This window comes from Cinclus cinclus, chromosome 3 (assembly GCF_963662255.1).
Source record: "Cinclus cinclus chromosome 3, bCinCin1.1, whole genome shotgun sequence".
NCBI classification, from domain to species: domain Eukaryota; kingdom Metazoa; phylum Chordata; class Aves; order Passeriformes; family Cinclidae; genus Cinclus; species Cinclus cinclus.
This window is the reverse complement of record NC_085048.1, coordinates 95,741,321-95,761,404: the sequence shown is the minus strand read 5'-3', so window position 1 is coordinate 95,761,404 and position 20,084 is coordinate 95,741,321. Positions and strand designations below refer to the sequence as shown.

Sequence of the window (20,084 nt, the reverse complement as noted above, 5' to 3'; positions counted from 1 at the left end):
ACTAATAAAAATTCTGCTTTGGTGTATCAGCTAACTAATCAACTCCTTTAGGAGGAGCTCTTCCTACAGGCCAGTAGGATTTTACTCTGTGCATTCCAGATCTTCCTCTAAAATCTCTGGTACTGAAAGTGTGAGGCACAACAGAGCCAGGACTTTGTTCTGCAGGGCTCCTGTGCCCTCAGTGCAGAAAACATCCCTGTTACTACAGATACAGGAGGATGGCAGGACCTAAACTGTGGTTTATGGTAATACCAGCGCACCTATTTTTAAATAATATTTTTACTGCTCGTCCCTGTTGATAAAGAGAAGTAAAGATGAGTTATTTGTTCTGATCATTACAGTTTATCAAAATGACCTTGTTGCTGCCTGAAGGCTTTGATGAAATGCTCCTGCAACAGCAGGAAGACATCTAAATTTGATGTTTCTAGCTCTTTTCATATTGCTTTTCTTCTAGAGGGTATCTTTTTCCAAAAGGACAGTGTTTGCAGGGCTCAGATGAGCCCCGTTGCTAAGAAACAAGTCCCAACTGTGCCTTTAAAACTCTGCCTTTAAACATACAACACAAGGAAATGTTTTTCTTTTCATTACACCGTATTGCATATTTTTATTAAGACTTCTTTTAACTCGGATCTGACTCTTGGGGTTACATTTCTATGACAATCTTTTGGGAGAGGATCTTTTCTTTTTCCATTGTCTGTACAGTATCATGGTCACCTACATAGTTGCATGAATAATATATTTTAAAATAGTATTATTTATAGGTCACAGTAAGGCCCCATTTTGCATACAACTGCCGTGCAACCTAGAAGGAACATAGAGCCTACTTAATGCAAATATTGGTTAATACTAAACTACAAAGCACAATATAAATCGGTGCTCTTGCAAATGTCAAGCCTGGGCTGCATCTGTGCTTGCCTGACTTTGGGTTTTGGTGTGGGTTTTCTTTTTTGTTGTATGCTAAAACATGCTGAAGCCCCTCGTGTGTGTGCAAGAGAATTTGTGGTGCTCAGAGGCATAAAGCAGATCACAGAAACATATGAGGGAGTAACCAGCACATCCAAACTGAAAAGTGCTTTGTCCATCCTACCTATTTACTGTGTTTTCATTAATGCATGGCACAGACAATACCTCTCTTCTCAATGAACACGAAGTCCAAGAGCGATGGAAGTAGTTCATTAATAACAGTTTTCCTGGAAGAGATTAATGGAAATTAAAGTGTGGCTGCATTATTTGAGGAGCTGAATTGAAAGAAGTCTGTGTAGGTTCTCTTGCCAGTTTTGCCACTGACTTCCTGGACAATCTGAGTATTTCCCCTGAGCTCTCCACTCAGATTACAGATAGTCTTAAGTGTATGATACAACTCCTCCTTCACATTGTAACATTCCCTTCTGGATCATAATAGGGCTTGAGTGTAGTCTGCAGCTCGCAGTGCTGCTGAAATAATAATGCTGTGTAAATGTGGTACTTCAGGATGTTGTTTAGGGCTGGCTGTGATGGGTTAATGATTGGACTCAATGACCTTAAACATCTTTTTCAGCCTAAATGATGCTAAAATTCTATGAAAACACTGCTTGACTACCTACTTGGCACTCCTCACACCAGTAAATAGTGAACTTCTCAGGAAAGACTTAAATCACAGTCACTGGAATAAATGATCATGTCATTTAGGTATTGTTCCTTTTACAAAATGTACTGAAGAACATTTACTAGTGTGTGATGAAGTGTCATAAATACTTAAAAGAAACCTACATTTGTCAGGGAGAAAGCAAATTAAGTTTCACAATGCAGCATAAACCAGATTTTTAGCTTTGGCTGCTGACTAATTTGGGAAATACAATTCTCAATGTGTGTCCAGCTTGGTACTGTAGCTTGGGAAGAGTCTTCCCTGGTTTAAAGGGCAAAGAGCTCAGCTCTGCAATTCTTCTTTACAGTAAATAATACTTGTTCACAGGAGCAACCTCAAGGGGCCAGCTCAATGTTACTAGAGCAAAAGAGGAAAGCAGGAGTGAGACAAAATACTTCTAGAGGCTCAGCACCACGTTGCTCTTTAAGTTGTGGGTTCCCAGTTCTGACAAGGAGTTAAGCTTGCAGTGGAAACGTTTGGTGCCTGTTTTGCACAGTTCATGTGATGGGTTGGTGTTCCAAGCAGTGTGACCTGGAATCTACTGAGCAACTGGGAAGAGGACACCCTCTCTGTGCAGTTCTGCTTTGGCACTAAATGAATAAATGAGCACAGAAAGAAGATCTGGTGGATTGAAAGCACTGATATGAGACCAGAACACAGACATGGCTGTACTGTACCAAAAATACCATGTTTTAGTTAATACACAGAACAAAAATCTTTCTTTGTGTCTGTACAACTAGGGGTGGACTGTTACCATTTACTCATCACAGCCTCAGTAAAAGAAGGGTTCCCTCTGTAACTGCCGAGCAAGAGTGATTCCTGGGAACATATGCTTGTTCTAAATCATTCCCAGCTCCACCACAGGTTTCTTCTGTCAGCTGCACGCAGCACAAGGAGAAGAATCCTGCTTTTAACTGCACTGCCTTGAATTCACCATCCAAAGTGGAAATGCTGAGGCTTAGCTCTGAGAGAGATAAGCATTTGTCACCATAAGGCATTTGTAATTTGGGTCAGGGTGGGCTGGTGCCATGGAGTGGCTGAGCCCAGTGTCCCCCCATTCTGCTCTCCACACCCATGGCTTGGTGCAAGCTCTGCCCTGCGTGTGCTCAGCTGTCCACACCTCTGCAGCAATGAAAACACGCAGATTTTTTTGTAGCAATGGAAGGGGTTGGTTCTACCAGCCACAAAAATCAGCTCCCCACATACAGGTGACCAAGGAAACAAGAACCAAGTTAGATTACCTCAAGGAGTCAGCTCCAAAGGGGGGTCAGGAGACTCCATTTCCATTGGGGGATGTGTGGGGGACTGGGTGAAATAGGTACTCAGATGCAAGTCAATGTATAAAATTACATTCTGACTTTCAAAAGAGAAAACAAGAGACTGTTTTTATACTCTTAACTGGCAACGACTGTAGTCCCTGTGCTCTTTTCTCTCTTTTACACGAGACAAGAAACCATCCCACCAGCTGTCTGCAGCCACAATGAAATTTCAGTAGGAGGAAAAAAAAAAATCCCGTGATGCTGAGTCTAAAATATTGTTTTTAAAAAACAATATTTTGTTTTGTAAAAAACTTGCTAAACCTTCCCTGGCATTGATCAATTTGTTGGCTGCAAATCTAAAGGAGAAAGACATGCAGCAAAAAAAGCATTATCAGATTTGGACTACAGACAGGAAAATTTGGCAATGCTTTCACAATTAAACAGCTCAAGAGAGGTAATTTAATGGCCCAATCTAGAGAATCCACACTCATCAAATTCTCTAACTACATTGAAGAAAACGTCCCAAGTCTTCCAGTGGGTTACTCAGTAACTAGTTTAGTGCAAATGAGTTTTGAAAGGGGTCTTATTTGTTGCAATCATTTCAAAAAGGCAGAAGGAGAGTATGAGGAAATCATGCTGATCCCTGAGTCGGGGAGCACCTTTTCTCTGGCTGCACCTCACAAATATCTCAATTTTTGACCATTCCTTTCTCACCATCCTAAATCCTTTGGGAACCCCTTCCATTAAGACAGCAATTCCAGAGTGTGTTGCAGGGCAATGAGAGTTGTGTGTCCTTACAGCTGCTTTGTGCATGTAGATCCAAAAAGGTCCAGCTGTACTTTTAGCCAGAATTTAGCCTTCACATTCTTGGAACCAATTTTCAGTGGAAACGTGCAGTTTCCTCACTCCAAAACAGTGTTCACAAGAAGACATGAAAAAAACAAAAATAATCTAATTTACAGGCAATATAAATATATATAATTTGATCCAAGAACTTTAATTTTTCTTACTATAATGACCTTGTCCTCACCACTCTAAGTGAGGGGTCTGAGTCTATGGGCCTCTCTGCATCGTAATTTCTGTGGTGCCCAGTTGCCATCTCCTTTCCCCACACAGCACAACAAATACGATGCTGGATAGTCACATCCAAAATATCATGTTTATGGAAATCAAATTGTCATGGCAACAGAAGAGGTCTTGCAAGTATTTTTAAAATAGCAGATTAACAAAACCATTTATGAAATCTAAAATCCATTCTTTTATAAATGCTCTTAAACAGATACAATAAATTGTTTTCTGCCTACAGGGGTCTTTCCTTGAATGCCATGATCTCATTTCACCATAGTGGTATATGTAATAGGTATGCATGTAAATAAATATATATTTCAAACTTAAAGCAGCAAAACTATTTCAGCTGGACGGTGTCACATCAATGTGATCATTTAGCTTATTTCAGGTAAAATATTTTCACAAAAACAGCATCATTCATACTTTGCAAAATTATGTAAGTTTTTAACAGTGAACTTGTGGCTCATTATAATCTATTTTTCACTCTACAGTAAATCTCAGTTCTTCAAAGGCTTATTAACACTAACACTTATTAAAAATGTACAAACACTTATTAAAAACAACATTCTTATTTGGTCCAATTGAATTTTTTTTCCCCAACACAATCACAAGATTAATTTGACCATTTAACTCTTTTGCATTCTTTACAAACTTGTTTGTGTTTTAACTAAAACAAAATTATTATCCACAATCTCAAGGCATTTTTAAGTTTTGTGTGGGTATTCACCGATGCTTGTGGCCAGCTGAGAGTTCAGCCCAGATGAACAACAACCTGGTGAGAGGCTGGATAATGATCTGTCACATTTTAATTCACATTCCCAAAGATGCCTTTGGTCCCCAGAACAATTCCTTGTATAAGCAATATTTCTCAAGTTGGAAATGTAGTACAGGATGAACCCCTGCAGAGAATGTAATTATATTTCCAAGAATTCCTCTATTGATTGTAGTCACCATTTCCTCTGACAAGATGTGACCGTGATCCACTCCAGGCATATCCTTTGGGTATGTTTATACTGAGATTTTTAATTTAAGTTAGTGTATTGCCCGTCAGCTTTCATCAACCACCTAATTTATATTTACTGTATTTCATGATGTTATGCTCAAAGACATGGATGTCCATGATTTTGTCTAATGTGGCAGAACTGTAAATTAGTTAGTAATGTATCTTTTTTTTAAATTTAAAAACTCAGTATAATATTGCCATTTTCCAGTGCTGAAAATTCATTACTCAGATTCTCTAAAACTGAGAATTAGGGAGAAAAAAATAAAAAAGGCAATTCATTCTTTCTTCCATTTTTTCTCCATTTTTTTTCCTTTTGAGACAGGATCGTTTTCTTCAAATCCTGCTCCACAGCCATAAGAGTTACATTTTTTTTTTCTTTTCCTGAAAGCAAAGGTTCTATCTAATCAAGAGCCTCAGGGGACAACAAGGTTCCAAGGAAACACCAAATATTGTGTGAGTCGGGGTTGCATTGCGAGGCCTTTTGAGAAGCTGTCAAGTAGTTAGAAATTGTTTGGTCTGTAACACCTCTGGAATGGAAACACTGAGTTTGAACTGCCTTTATTACAAAGTCTGCATTGCTGAAGGAAGGAGGGTTGAGAGCAGCTTCCAAGTGGTAAGATGGAGAGAGAACAAACTGTGGAAATGAGTATTTTAAATCAAATATAGGAGTTCTGCCCATTTATTTTTTTCTTGACTCTACACAGAATGAAACCTAAGTTTATAACATCAGAAATCAACAAGTGAAATATAACTAGATAGAATGGCATGTGCTTTTTTTCTCAAGTTCTTACAGTATTTTTGTTCTGGGCTTCCCTAGATAACACAAATGCTCAAAAGCCCTGGGAAGGGGAAGAGGGATTTACTTCTTCCCTTAATGAAACAACTCCTTATTTTCAGCAGAACCGGGAAAAGTCAGGTTTCACATTGCTGCAATCTCTAAAGCAAGGTCAATGGCACAAAATTTTCTATCTTGTGTGAGGCTGGGCCCTAAGCCTGTCAGTGTTCAAAAGCCATTTGGACAATGGCCTTAAAAATATGCTTTAACTTAGTCAGCCCTGAACTGGGCTGGCAGCTGGACAAGATGATAATTGTAAGTCTCCCTTCCAAATGAAATAATCTGTTTTGCCTTTGGCCAGCATCTTTGCACAGTGCTACAACCAAGTTTGTGCTCACCCACTGTGGTGCTGCCACTATCTCCCTTCAAAGTTGTAAAGCTCTTCAATGAAGACAAGTCCTAAGACAGGAGAAAGGATATGTCAGACTTTTTCTTATTACAAACCTTAGGACTATTTTAGAATCCTTTACCATCCATTCACTTTTTTCTCCACAAAATTCAAAACTGGACAAAGGTTCTAAAATTCACCTTTGTGCCAGACACTGCCAACTGCAGGTATATTTGTGTCCAGGGTCCTGCACATAGTTTCATGGGTAGGGAAGAGCTGGAGGAACCTGGTTTCTGCTTTCTGCTCCTCTCTTTATGATCCTGAACAGTTCAGAAACTCTCAAAGTTCTTTTCGTGGCGGAGAGATTAAATGGCAGTGAGCTGCTGGAGGCAATGGTGCTTTATAAGGCTTTGTAAATCTCTCCAACATCCACTGATTCAGAGCAGGAGACAATATACTTCCTTCCTGTTATCCAGACTAGGAAAACTTCACCTATCGAAAGCACTCTCCTCATCCAAGTTACTTTTATTTTCAAATCCTTTCACTCATTTTTCTCCCTTGCTGCAGGAAGTTTCGGTTCTTTTGCCTTCTCACTGAATCTCTGCAAATGTACTTTTCTCCTTCTGGACTTGATTCTCTGTTTCTCTCCACGTCACACCCTTTGTCTGGAACAACCTTCTATCCACCTTAAAATTCAACTGGTTTACTTGGCCATTTAACAGCTCTTCTCTGCTGTCTGCTCCCACCTTCACTCTTAATCTCCGAGTACATCTGTCCAAACTGCATTAAATGACAAACAAGATTACAAGATGCTGAGCTAACCCTGTCTCCTTACGCATTCATTAAGTAATGAATATCTCCACAGAGCTGCTTCAACAACAGCAGTGAACAAAAACCACTGAGCAAAAGCAACCCTGGCCATTTCTTTTGTCTTCGGTTTTGGTGGAATTAGAAGGCATGAGTGAGGCAGAGAAATTTGTTTGCGTTTTATCTGGGCTGGCACGGACAGCAATTCGAAGGCTGCAGCATTGGGTCAGTGCACAGCTTGACAGCAAAATGAACCAAAAAGCCATTTTAAATGCAAGTGGAGTTCAACAGCTGACTTCTACCAACTGTAGCAAGGGAAGAGCAAAATCTAGTCAAAGGACAGAAACAGTTCTAAATATTTGAACTGTGACTTGAGGCTGTGGTCACGAAGAAAGCACGGGAGAGCTTCTGTCGTTTTTTTGCCCATAACTGCATTTGCAAAGGAGGGCACAGGAGGAGGATGAGTATGACAGCCCATACACACATGACCATCATGGCTGGGCAGACAAACTCTAGGAAAGAACCCAGTGTTACACACAGGAAGGGGAGGAAGAGGAGTATGTTAAATATTCAGGCAAGTACGGGAAAAGCAGAAAGCAACTTTCTGCCAAAAATACATCGAAGTGTGCCACTCAACACTGGATTAAACTGAGGGGTCACATCAGGTCCCTCAGCAGGTAAAATACCTTTTTTTTTTTTTTTCTTCCCCAGATACACTAGGGGAAGTTGTCTCAATCAAGGAGCTACAAAGTTGAAACATTTCGGCATTTTTTTCAGATCACTAATTACCCGTGGACCTCTTTTGAGTTTCCCAGGATTGGTGGTCTTTCTAGGTGGTCCAGACACTCCGTGGAACAAAAATATTCCAGACTACCCAGTGGTGGTAAGACTGTGGAATGACTGTTCAACACCATCTGCCAGGTAAATTATATAATACAATTACATTTCTCACTTAAATCTCCGCTATAAAAATAAAAGAGAATAATATAAAAGAGGAATTTAATGGCCTTCTACATACTGAAAAGAAATAAGACGTGCAGGTGCAGAAACTTCAGATTCAGCTGTTCTTGTGCCCACCTTTACCTCACTGTGAGGATAATCTACAGCTGATACCACTGGTGCCAGTAATGGAGCAGTAAAACCTGGCTGCACACATTTAACTTCAGGTCTCATTTCCCACCTTGCACAAGCACAAATCACCGTAAAGAACTTCTTGACCTTTCCAGTGGAAAATACAAAACCCGACAGAGTGAGGTCTACAGGAAATAGATTTGCTTTGTTCAATTATGCTCCCATGAACAAACACCTTTTTTCTGCACACTACCAGCATCACAAGCTGAAGGGCAATGTTAGCTAAAAACTGCAGCAGTAAAGTTCACAAGCACAAATTCGCACAAATTCACACAAACACTCGAGAAAACTTTTGTTTTCCACAAACGAGCTTGTAAATCACACAGATTCATTGGTTTACATGTTTAAAAGAAAAAAAAATTAAAAGGATCATAAATACCAAAGGGAGCTTGAGATTTTAATGCACATTTGTCTGAAAGCCCAGATTTCTCTTTTGCACTGTTTGCTCTACCATAGATAATAAGAAGTGTTTTTTCCTTGAAATTCTTAGTTTCAGTAATGAAGGCAATGGATGTTTGCTTGAGGCTTCTATTTACCATTCCAACCACAAAAATAAAATGGGCACTGGTAATTTTATGCAGATCTTATCCTTTCAACTTTCTCAAGTGTTGTGTTTTGTACTTCTCTTCAGCTCTTTGGAGAGCTCATTCTGCTCAGGAGAGCCTTGGTTTCTAATGAGAAGATGCCTGGCTTCTATAAATCAAATACTAAAGCCACATTCACACAGATGAAGGTGCAGTGCTTGAACTCTATCAAGACTGAATAAACAGATGGCAGAGCTGACACACCCGGGAACAGGAGAGCTGCACTGTGGAACCGTGGAAGGAAAAAGTTCAGCGGGCTGGGAATCACCCCTTCTTTCCAAAGCTGCTGTGAGAGGCTGTCACTCCTGAACTCCTCCACGGGCTACTTCGTGGCACATGGGTGGCTGCTCTCCTAAAACATCATTTTATGCTGCGTATTTCAATTACTCCCTGCATAAAAATAGTATACACGTATAACCCAGGCTGTGATCCAAAAATCCACCCCCTCCCTGACAGGAGGGATTAATCTCAGAGAACAACTTACTTTCAGATAATTTCACTCACTTCTCACATTTCCCTCAAATTCTCCCCCCCACCTCCCTTCGTTTACCCCCTCCCACACACGTGATGTTGAGAGAAGCAAGAGCAGAGAGGAAGGAGGGCAAGATTCCCATGTATCAGCTCCGGGAATGACAAGGAGCCAGATCTTCTCCCACGCTGACTGGCACACGGCAGCTCCAGGAGAACACAGTCTGCCAGCTAAAGGGCACGGCCAGCCCTTCTCCCATTTGCCATCTGCAGCGCGTACGGGCTGGAGGCGCACGCCGCTCAATCCTGCAGGAATAGCAGGGCTGGGCACACCTCTGTATCTGCTGACAGCTGCGTCTCCCATTCTCCGAGCTCATCACTGCATGATCTGGTACCTCAGAGCCTGCTCCCAAAGCCAGACCAGAGGTTGTATTGCCTATGGGCAGAGCTGGAGCGCTGGTAGCCGAGGCAGGATGGCTTTTGCCACAGCACCCGCTGACTCCTCTCTCTTCTTCCTACCCACTCTTTTTATGAACATGACCTCGGGACACCTTCATTACAGGTCAGCCCTATAGCCCTGTTAGATGCAGATGAGAAAGACTGCACTGGAAAAGTGATCCAGAACATTTCCAAGTGGTCGCACCTGTCACAACGACCTGTCACAGTGTAATTTCAAGGTTACTTGTCAAAAATAGATGGGTTAATCAAGGTTTTTTACACTGCATTTGGTCTGAATTTTAAGTTTTGGCAAGGCAAAAGTTAACATATCCCCTAGGTATGAAAAAATTCCTATGAACTACATCTTCTGTAACATGCATAGAGTGAGTAGTTAAAACCTGGTTTACAATGCATCTTAAAACCTGAAATTCTGGGTTATTACATAAAATTCTGAAAATTAACCAACTGAAAATATAAACTGTAAACAAAATAATGACTGTAATAAAGAGGAAGTGTTACTTCTCCTGTCTAAATAGAGTACTACTGCAAAACATAAATAGCACAAAGGAAAAATAAACCACATATTTAAAATTCTCAGTCTCACAGGTGACTTCCATAACACAGGAAAGACAGTTTAACTAGAAAAGAACAGATGCCTTCAGATGCTGAGAGACTGCCCAAGGATTTGATAGCCCGCATCAGAGCACAATGTCTATTTGGATAACACCTATGCTCTGAAGCACAGGGCACTAATGAAAACCTCAAATGCGCCAGTCTCCAAGCAGTGGAAAACTTGATTTTTCCAATATTGCCCATTTTCTTGTCTACTCTGATGAACTCTGACCCTTATTTGCAATTGCACTGCGGAGTCTACACACAAATGACAACTACCTGCAAAACAGTTGAGGGATGGATTTAGGGACTGAGAAACACACCTAAACATAGTCACGCTCTCCAACTAAGCAGGCAGAAATATACAGCAAACCTGTGAAACATCATGTTAACATGTCATAAATCTGGACTACAGTAATCAATGGGAATTTTGCCATCTACTTTGCAGGGAACAGGCTCACATCCTTGTTGTGAATACTTAACACCACTGCAAACCTTATCTATTTTACCAGCGTTGCTCAGCTCATTGAGATGGCTGAAGTGCAACAATGACACAAAATCTCTTTTTACCTTGAACATTCCTGCCAGCAGATTCGTGATCCTCCTGTTTCCCCTCATGTGTGGGCTATGTGATACATGACAGGATATGGCTAAGATTGTAAATAGCTGTATTCTAGCCAGGTGTGTCATCTCAGACTAAGTTTTCTCTCAAAATGCATGTGATATTAGCAGCTTTATTAACAGAATGGTTCATTTATGTACAAACCAAGTGCCATGCTTTGCATACTGAAATTGGGATGCATCTCCAAAGCACTGCATTTCACCAGGCTGTGGGGATGCCACAGGGAAGGGTTCCTTCTCATTTGTAGTTTTTTTGGTTTGCTACTTTTGCAACAGGGTACCAGGAGAAACAGTGGCACAGCCAGCCAGATCATACCGCTGAAATCAGTGCATCAAAGGGCAAACGAATTTAAAAAAAAACCCACTTCCACCTGTTAAAAAACCCCAACAGAATTAAAAATAGAATTAAAAACCATTTTGTGCTGGTCCAGCCTGTCAGTGGTTACACAACCAACACAGATGCATAGTCCAGATCCAACTCCCAAGCTTTCAACGAGCACAGACTGGGAACCCTGAGCACTCACCTTCAGGAAAGAAGCACTATCTGCTCTCCTTCCTTAGGCACCTTCTGTATGAGGGAAGGCACAACACTGGCTACCCCCAGCAGACCCACAGCAGTGATGCCTTGGGTTTTATATTTTAGCACCCAGAGAAGAACTCCAGGCATAGAACCACACTCCAAGCCAATTCCAACACGAGGATGGCTTATGGGGATCTGTCCTACTGGGATGAAGGGAGAACACTGAGAGTTTTCTAGTATACTTTGTGAAGCGTCAGCTAATTTAGATATGGAAAGGGGCATGGTAAGACGCGCTTTTTTCCCTGTACACAATGAAGATGTGGTGTCTTCAGTGCCAACAGAAAACAACACTTGCTTTGAAAACTCTGGTTTTGAACCTCTCTCTCCGAAGTGGGAAATTAAGCCTCAGGAAACCTAAAGCCATAAAGTGACAGAACTCAACTCCAGAGTTTGTCTTTGATTCATCACTCGAGGTTCTTCAGGCAGCTGCGCACAAGGGATGGGCAAACAACATACCCAAGCACAGTGGACTGCATCTGAAAGCACAAACACACCAGTCCTTCCACGGGAAAACTCAGAGGTATTTCAAAAGGTCCAGGCTTTCCCCTGGAATGCATCCACAGGTTTGGAGCAAGCACGCTGGAATAGCAACAGCTTCTACATGTTGCACATGCTATCCCACCCACATGTAAGTAGTACTTTAATCAGAACTTTAAGAATTTAAGATGTGTTAAAGAATTAAGCCCCCTGGAGCACACGAAGCAATTAAAGGCAGGCAGTAGCTCTTTAAAAGCAGGACTAGGCGAGGATACTCCCATATCACAAGGAAGGCTTCTGTGGTGGCCACAGTAGCAGAAACAGCAGCCAGAAATGGACTATGAGAGACTTGAGGTATGGGTCAATGAGTTATGGATTCTTTTGTTCGGGTTTGGTTTGTTTTTGGTTTTGTATTAACGTGGTTATTTTGCTTTCACTAGAATGTTTGTATTTAGCCTTGTATTCCAGGGGCTTTTTGCAGTGTTCAAACTCTAAGCTCCTCTTGCAGTAAGCAATTCCTAATTCATGTGGAGAAAAAGGAAATACGGAAAGGATGCAGCCACATCTTAGGGACCTGAGCACGCTAGAGACTTTATGTTGAGAAACTGAATCTCCAGTTTCCCCGGACAACGGTTCTAACATTTTCCAGGGGTCTCCTTAGAAAACCCGGGACGATGGGCTCTGAAAGCTCGTCTCTAGCTAGCAAGTGATGTGGTCACCGTGAGCTTTGGTCCCCTGGCTGAAATCACAGTCCGCAAGAGCCAGAATGAATCCCTTCTACAGCGCACGATTCCCGCCCGGAGGGGTGGGAAGGCGCGGGGGATGCTCTGCTCCCAGGACCGGGGACCCGCGGAGCGCGGTCAGCCGGCTGCCCCAGCCCCGGTCCCCGCTGCCATCCGAGGGAAACGCGACCATGGGATCCCCGGGGACCTCGCAGGGCGCTGCCCCGGCCCCCAGCGCCAAACTTTGCTGAGCGGCTCCCGCCTCCCTCCGTTCGTCCATCCCTCCCCGCGCTGCCTTCGGGGAAAGTTCTCCCCGCGGCGGGGTCCGGCAGCCCGGGCGAAGCGGCCGCAGGCGGGGAGAGGGACCCCGAGCCCCGTCCGCCATCCCTCGCTCCCTCCCGCAGCATCCTTACCCAGCCCCGGCACGAAGGTGTTGAGGAAGAGGCAGATGACGGCCACGGGGAAGGGCATGTAGGGGATGGCGGCGCGCAGGGGGCCCTTCTTCTCCCGGACCTGCACCACCACGCCGCTGGAAGGGGCCGTGCCGCCCCGGCTGGGCTCCGCGGCCGCCGCGCTCTCGCCGTCTTTGGGCGAGGGCTCCATGGCCGGCGCGGCCGTGTCCCGGCGGGATCGCAGCTCCCGCCGCCGAGCGCGCTCCCGCCGCCGGGCGCGGCCCCGCCCGCCGACCCCTCCCCGCCCTCCGCCCGCCCCTCGCGGGGATGGATCCCGCCCGCATCCCGGCTCCTTCCCCAGCCCCTCGCCCGCAGCGCCGCTTCCCGCAGCCGTGCTCCCCTCGCCTCGTCCCGCCCGGCCGACGGCCGGACACGGGGCAAGGCGCTGTCCCGGTCCCCCGCTGGAACGGGGGAAAGAACTCCATGTAAGGGAGCGCAGAAGCGGTGGAAGATCGTGCCCCGTGCGCCCTGAGAAACAGAAGGCGCACGAAAAGGTGTAAATTAAACCCACACGCGTTTGTTGCTTGAAAATCCTCGCAGTAAGAAGCAAGCGAGAGGGGAGCCGCAAGAACTGGAAGGCAGAGAAAAGTGTCCCTGGAGAGCTAAGTCGGAGCTTGGCGTGAAAGGGTGTCTTCATTCCTCGGTGCCAAGAGACGAAACGTGGCTTTGCAGGGCTGGCAATTATTGTTCACAGAATTCAGTGGCTGAAATGGGAACAAAACTTGAGCGTGCCTAGGTAAAAAACAAACAAAAAAAACAAAAACAAATAAAAAAACCCCAATAATTGTCCCTGCAGATGGGATTCAGCAGAGAAAACGGGGAAAATATTAAAAGCGTTAATCCTGATTAAAAAAAAAAAATGTGAGTGTGGCACGTATAGAGGATCTTTCCATGACAGAGGGGATAGTCTGTGTCTTACTGTGCCATTTGAAGCTGCGGTTTTGCCAAAAAACTTCCTGCTAGGAATTTAGATCTCAAGAGAAACCCTGAACTACTTTATTTATGCCACTTGAATGCCACTTGACAAATGCGTTATTCAACACTTTAATTGATTACAGTACAACTTAGTACAATGAAAGTAAACTAAATGAGGGAAATGCAGAATCTTCTTCCTGGGTTACATTATTTCATTTTTCTGCTAACTGGGCTTGAAACCACAAAAACATAGACAATTCAAGTAAATTCCCTCATATTTAACAACAGGTTCCTTACTTATCTTCTTATCTCTTTGTTTTCTTTGCTTATCTTTTGGCTTGCCTTCTGAGTGCAAAAAATTAATCCAAAAAATATTCTGAGGGTTTTTTTTTTTATTAAGCACATAGGACTTCGTTTTGTTTAAGCACAAAGTTTAGATATGTTTCTGAAATATATCAAGTAATCTGGTTTTGGGGGAAAGGAGTTTTGGGCTCCTTTTTGTTTTGGTTTGGCTTTTTTCTTTTGGATTTTTATTTTGGTTGGTTGGTTGTATATTTCAAATGGTGACATTTATTTCCATCAAAATAGTTCATGACACTGTACTGCCTAGACACAAAGCTGTTGGAGAGCTGCACTTTCTCTTGGAAAGATCTGATGTAACTGATATGGACTCTATATTTCTCTGGTGGTTGATCAAACCACAGTCAGCTGAGAAATCCTTATGGCATGAATATGGATTAATTAGAGGCTGTACAAAGCAGAATCCAAGTTGGCACACAATCAATAACTTGCAGTGATATAATTCTCTACAGGTTCTGGAAATGGTGTGTGGGTGAGCCCACACTACCTACAGTAAAAGCAAGCGAAAGGCCATTGTGAGAGTAGCCCAAACAGAAGATCAAAGGCAGAGATTAATTAAAACAATATTTTGTCAGAAATACTTAATAACGAGTTGGCTTTTATGGAACATTTCCTTGGAATATCTCAAAGCCTGTGATAAATGTGAGTTAGTTCACTTACTTCTCCAAGATTAGCTGCCTGTCTCTACCCACTACTAAAATGCCATGACTCCCAGACTGAACAGCATCATTAATTTTGCACTGCTGGTGCTCGTAGAAGTTCTCGGGCGCCTCGGGCAGAAGTTATGACTGCCTCCCGAGGATATTAAGGATACCATTGTGTAACAAGTTGTGACATTCCCAAACTTTTCCAAACAAGTGAATTGGTGGCAACATTACTCTGCTGAGGCTGCTGCTCCCTCCCTGAGTGGTGCATGGCAGCCGTGCAAAGCATCTCGTGCTGAGCACTTTTGCGTGCTGCAGGCTTTGCTCTGCTTCAGAGACAGGAGACTCTGCTGGACTGCTTCACCAGGAAAGGCAGGCATCCATGGAAAGGTATTCTGGGATCTAAGCATGGAAATGAGGCCCAGGGCTGAATTTATTTTTTCCATGGAAATAAGGTTATCGTTTATAAAAAGCGGTGATATTTGCGTGTACTAAGAATACTCAGATTTCCTCAGATTTGATCTTTTAAAATGTTCATTTTGCTTCTCAGTGTGAAAGCAGCTCACAGAACTGCTATGTATAAATATATATACAACATTATTTTTCTGTAGTTGAGACAAAAAATGGTTTTAGAAGAAGCGACAAACAAACCCAACCTGAATTCAAAATGGTGTTTCAGACCATGGAACTCCCCTGGCACAGCAGTATAGCACCAGTATGTTGACACACAGGGCTGGGAACACATCCTCCCCCAGACTTCTCTCTGGAGAAGTGCTGCAGGATGCACTGTAAAGCTGAAGACAAGGTAGCCTTATTGTCAAGGCTTTGTGATGAGTTACACTGCATGTGGATGTTGATGGGGGAAGCAAATGCTGGAGCTTCCATCAGTATCCTGAGAATTTAATATCCATCAGGCCTGAGGGACTCCAGGGTGAGGCTCATGGCCACCAAACACCCAGTCAGAGAATAATACCCTAGCTGAGAGTAGGAGAAGGGATTTGTTATGGTCCCTATTCAAGGAGCTGTGATAGGGGATTTTACAGTGGGAGTTTTCCCCTTTGTTTTCCATAGAGGCTAAATAAGCTGTATCTCAAACATTTTGCAGGTATGGACATTTTGAGTTATACACTAAATGATGAGGGAAGTGTTGTCAGGCCAAAGAGAATTTTGTTGTATTAGTTTACCCTGCAGCTGTAGAATGACCTTTTCCTCTTTTCCTGCTTACCCTGGTGTTTGTGATGTTGTTGTGGAGAGCAAGTTGTTCAGTGGAGAACTGGAGATCCTGCAAAAGGAAGGGATGATGCTTCTCTCTTAGGTGGTCTAAGGAATGGGCACACCGCAGGCAGCCTCTGACTTTGGAAAGGGAGAAAAAACTCCTGCAAAGGGAATGAATACCAATGACATATCTACAGCAACCAGGGGTTCATAAATTTTAAATACGCCCCACTCCTGAGCTTGGGTTCTTTCCAAAGCAGCCTTGAGTATCTTACAAGTATGTTAAGAGACACAAACATAGATGCAAACACAAATCATTAGAAGTGTTATTAACAAAGACAGTAAGGAGCCAAGTGGAGCTGCTGCTCACTAACCATCCCTGAGGGACAGGAGCCCTGCAGTCTGCACTCCAGAGCACCAGAGTCAATCCAGTACGGCTTCACACGCCCTGACTGAAAGCAGAGTTTGGCTCAAGGAGTACAGCGCTCTCCCAACAGCAAGGATCAATTAATTTCATTCATGCAGGAGGTTAAAATTATGACTGCCACTAGAAAATCCTTTGTACCAGCTGGAATTTGGGCTGGCACGGCCCTGTGCCCTCACAGAGACAAATGTGCCTCTGCGCAGAGGAATGACTTATTTAAGTGCCACCTGTGGCCCGTGTCAGAATAGAGCCTTGAGACCGTCATGACACCGAGACCTCATAAATTGCTTTCATCTGACAAATGTCAGGCAGTCACAGGAGGCTGGGTTTGTGACTCAGTGAGCTTTTCCTGGTGCAAATGAGAGTTACGCTTGTTGCCGATGTAGTACGTGGGTACATCCTGTGCACACAAGACCTCCCACTAGTTTAAAAAATATATATATTTTTTTGTGTCCAATCTGGTGGAAATCCTGCATTGATTCCAGTGGGAACAATAGTAGCTTCGTATTTATTACTCTTCTGTTCCATGAACGTCAAAGCAACAGGAAATCTTGGTTTTCATAAATTAAGACTTTTAATTTTGGCATTCACAGCTGTGTCCTGCTATATCGTGAAAAGATGTGGTGGTACCAAGATCACCAAGAAATGCTTAGGACTCCAGGACAAATCTGTTCCCCTGGCTCCTGCCTTCCTTTCCAGGCTTCAGTTAAAGCACCCCTTTATCCTTACAGCCTGTGCAAAATGAATTGCAGTAATTTCTGGGAAACACAAGGATCTCACAAGAGTCTTCATGTTTTAATGCATGTAGCTGGTTTTCTTTCTTCTCAGCTCAGTGTCCATGCAGCTGCTCTTCCTCCAAACAGCTTTGGACTGTTACATGTTGTCCCATGTGTCTGTGCCAGGCTCTGTAACATCCCCTAAATTCAACCAGTGTGAACTGTGTTGCTCAGAGAGAGAAAATCCACAATAAGTAAATTCTTCCAAAAGAGAAACTGGAAAAATAGTCAGGAAAAGCTGTATTTACTGTAACAATGGCAAGGTAGGTGAGGAAAGAGGACAGGCACTAGAGAAACATTCTGGACAGGCCCAAAGCAATTTTGCGAGCACAAACATTGCCTTGCCCCTCTTTGAGTCATTCATGCTTGCCCTGAAAGTAGAGCAGATACCTCAGTCCCTAGTTTGGCTTCCTGCATTCTGAGTTTTCCAAGAAATGTACGAAAATCTGGAGCTCAATCTACTGATTATTGTATCACAACTTTGGATTTGGCTCTGTCTGCAGTTCAGTTGTGGGTTGCTGTTTTAAACTAGTGTGACTTAAGCTTAATGTCAGTCTTCTTCTGTCCAAATTATTTGGCAACACCTCTAGAATGATCTCTAGAAATTCAGAGATTTATTCTGGAATTTACCTGTGACTGTTATGGGTTAACAAAGATGTTAACCTTTGCTGAAACCATCAATAGTGTCAGGCAGCTGCATCATGTAAGATAAAGAAAGCAACCTGACTAGAACAATTTCTACCCTGCTTGTCCACTGACACCAACTGCTTGTCCAATGGAAGTCCTTTGCTCTGAATTGTATACAGTTGATAATTTTCTGCTACTGAAATAGTGTTATTTGTCTTAATCTTTCCTTTGTTCTTCCCTGTCATTAAGTCTTTTGGATAGGAATGGACAAAAATGACAAAACTTAGAGGCAGATCTTAATCTATCTTCAAAAAAAAATCTCACAAAAATCTATAAGAAAGAAAAGGAGGTCCTTGCTCTATTAATTCTATGCTACCTGTGTTTTTCCCCTTGTTTCTCTTCTGTCATTGAAACAAACATACTTATGGAAAACATCAGGAAAGCTATAAACACATGAGGAGCACTGTAAACACCAGCTGCCAGTATCATGGGGTATGATCTTGTGGCACTGGCCATTTGTTTCACTGCAGATTATTTTTTAAGAGTTTTGAATGTCTCTATTCCCATTCAAGCTTACGGACACTCTCTTATACTATTGAAAAGTTCCCTTTTCTTCTTTTTCTTGATGTAACCTCATCACCCCCTTTTACAACACCTTTCTCTGTGGAACTTTTTACCTTGCAACATAGCATAACACTTTGTTCCTGATTTAGCATTCTGTGTACTTGCATCATGCTCTTTCCTTTGAGCAATCCTTCCCCACTTGAAGTAGTTATTGATCACAGGGATTATGTGATGCTCCTGGGCATTCACTTTTTGTAAGTGTGGGCAGTAGAAAGTTTCTAGGCATTAGCTCTTGTGTCAAGGAGCGCTTTGGATTGTTCAGTCCTCTCATACCATGGTTCAACAGATCAGTTACCGTGCCTGGAAATGCCCAAGGCTTTCTGGCTTAAAATGTTTGTGTTTTCCAAGTTTATTGTTGTACTTCACAAAATACAGTCTCCTTTCCCCTCCCTTCTTTTCTACCGAGGGCAATCTCCTTTGCCAAACCCAGTGTTTCCACATACTGATCCATTTTTCTCCTTCAGCCTTGTCCTATAGCTTCTGGTACCAGCCTTATTCCAACACAACCAAATTGCTGCTGAAGGCCAAGAGGAGACCCTGTTCCTTCAAGAGCTTGTAGCCTCACCCAAAAAAATCCCATTTCCTTACACAGCTATGTAAGTTCTGTCTTGCAGCTTGTGGTGAGGCAGATTCTTCTCTCTTCCAGGAATGATCAAGTCTGCTTAAATTGAGCATTTTTTTCTATGGTTATGTTTAGGAGGAACCTGTAGGGAAAATAGGTATCTTCATCCATTTGGCACCCTTTCTGCTTTTCCCTCTTTGGAGGACAAGCATCTGATGGTTTAGTGCACTTCGTGCAAAGCAGAACCAAGCAGCTGTGTGTTTGGTTTCCCGAGTGGGTATATTTTGCCAGAGACTATGATTTAAAAGCTGAGTGCTGTTACCATCATGTTCTGGTCATGGCTACTCTGAAGGACATAGGAAGCATCCAAAAGCCTGAAGTAAATCACAGCAGAACTGCAAGTGATTTACCTGAAAGAAATACCACTATTCATAGAAGAGCACTAATGAGCAGCAGGAGGCAACTGAAATTACGTGACAGGGAAGTAATTCGTCTGTGTAATGAAGCACCTTTAAATTCAGGCTCCCAAAAGATTAAACAGTCCTGGAAGGTAAGTGGGAATGGATTACTGAGTGGCTTTAGAGGCTTTAGGATGTCTGAGTTACAACTTTAGGCAGTGTTTGGACAGACAAGATTCCCTTCAGTTTACATTTTATCTATCAGGCAAACTACTGCAAAACTGTCACGCTCTGCCTGAAATGAAATTGCTCCGTAGATCAATTTTTTTTGCCTCTTACACAGTACTTTTTACCTCTCAGTAGAAACTAATTCAGATGGGATTAAATGTTATGTATTGTAAGACAGCCCTTTTGGAAAGCTGAGAAATTGAAAAGTATATGCTTATCCCTTTCTTGGGATTTGCTTGATTCATGGTGATGACAGAGGCTGGGTTACCAGCACGCATAGGTTTTGATCCTGGAGAAAGGTA

General features: G+C 42.9%; 1 protein-coding gene across 2 annotated transcripts in view; it reads right to left on the bottom strand.

Annotated features, from left to right (window-relative positions):
- STUM (stum, mechanosensory transduction mediator homolog) overlaps positions 1–13,166 on the bottom strand; it is a 40,267-nt gene extending 27,101 nt beyond the window's left edge. For both annotated transcript variants that reach the window (XM_062489336.1, XM_062489337.1), the window contains exon 1: positions 12,971–13,166. In XM_062489336.1, coding sequence (XP_062345320.1) covers positions 12,971–13,160 — 190 coding nt within the window. In that variant the 5' untranslated portion in view covers positions 13,161–13,166. The remainder of the gene's footprint in view (positions 1–12,970) is intronic.
- Positions 13,167–20,084: the final 6,918 nt, after the last annotated feature.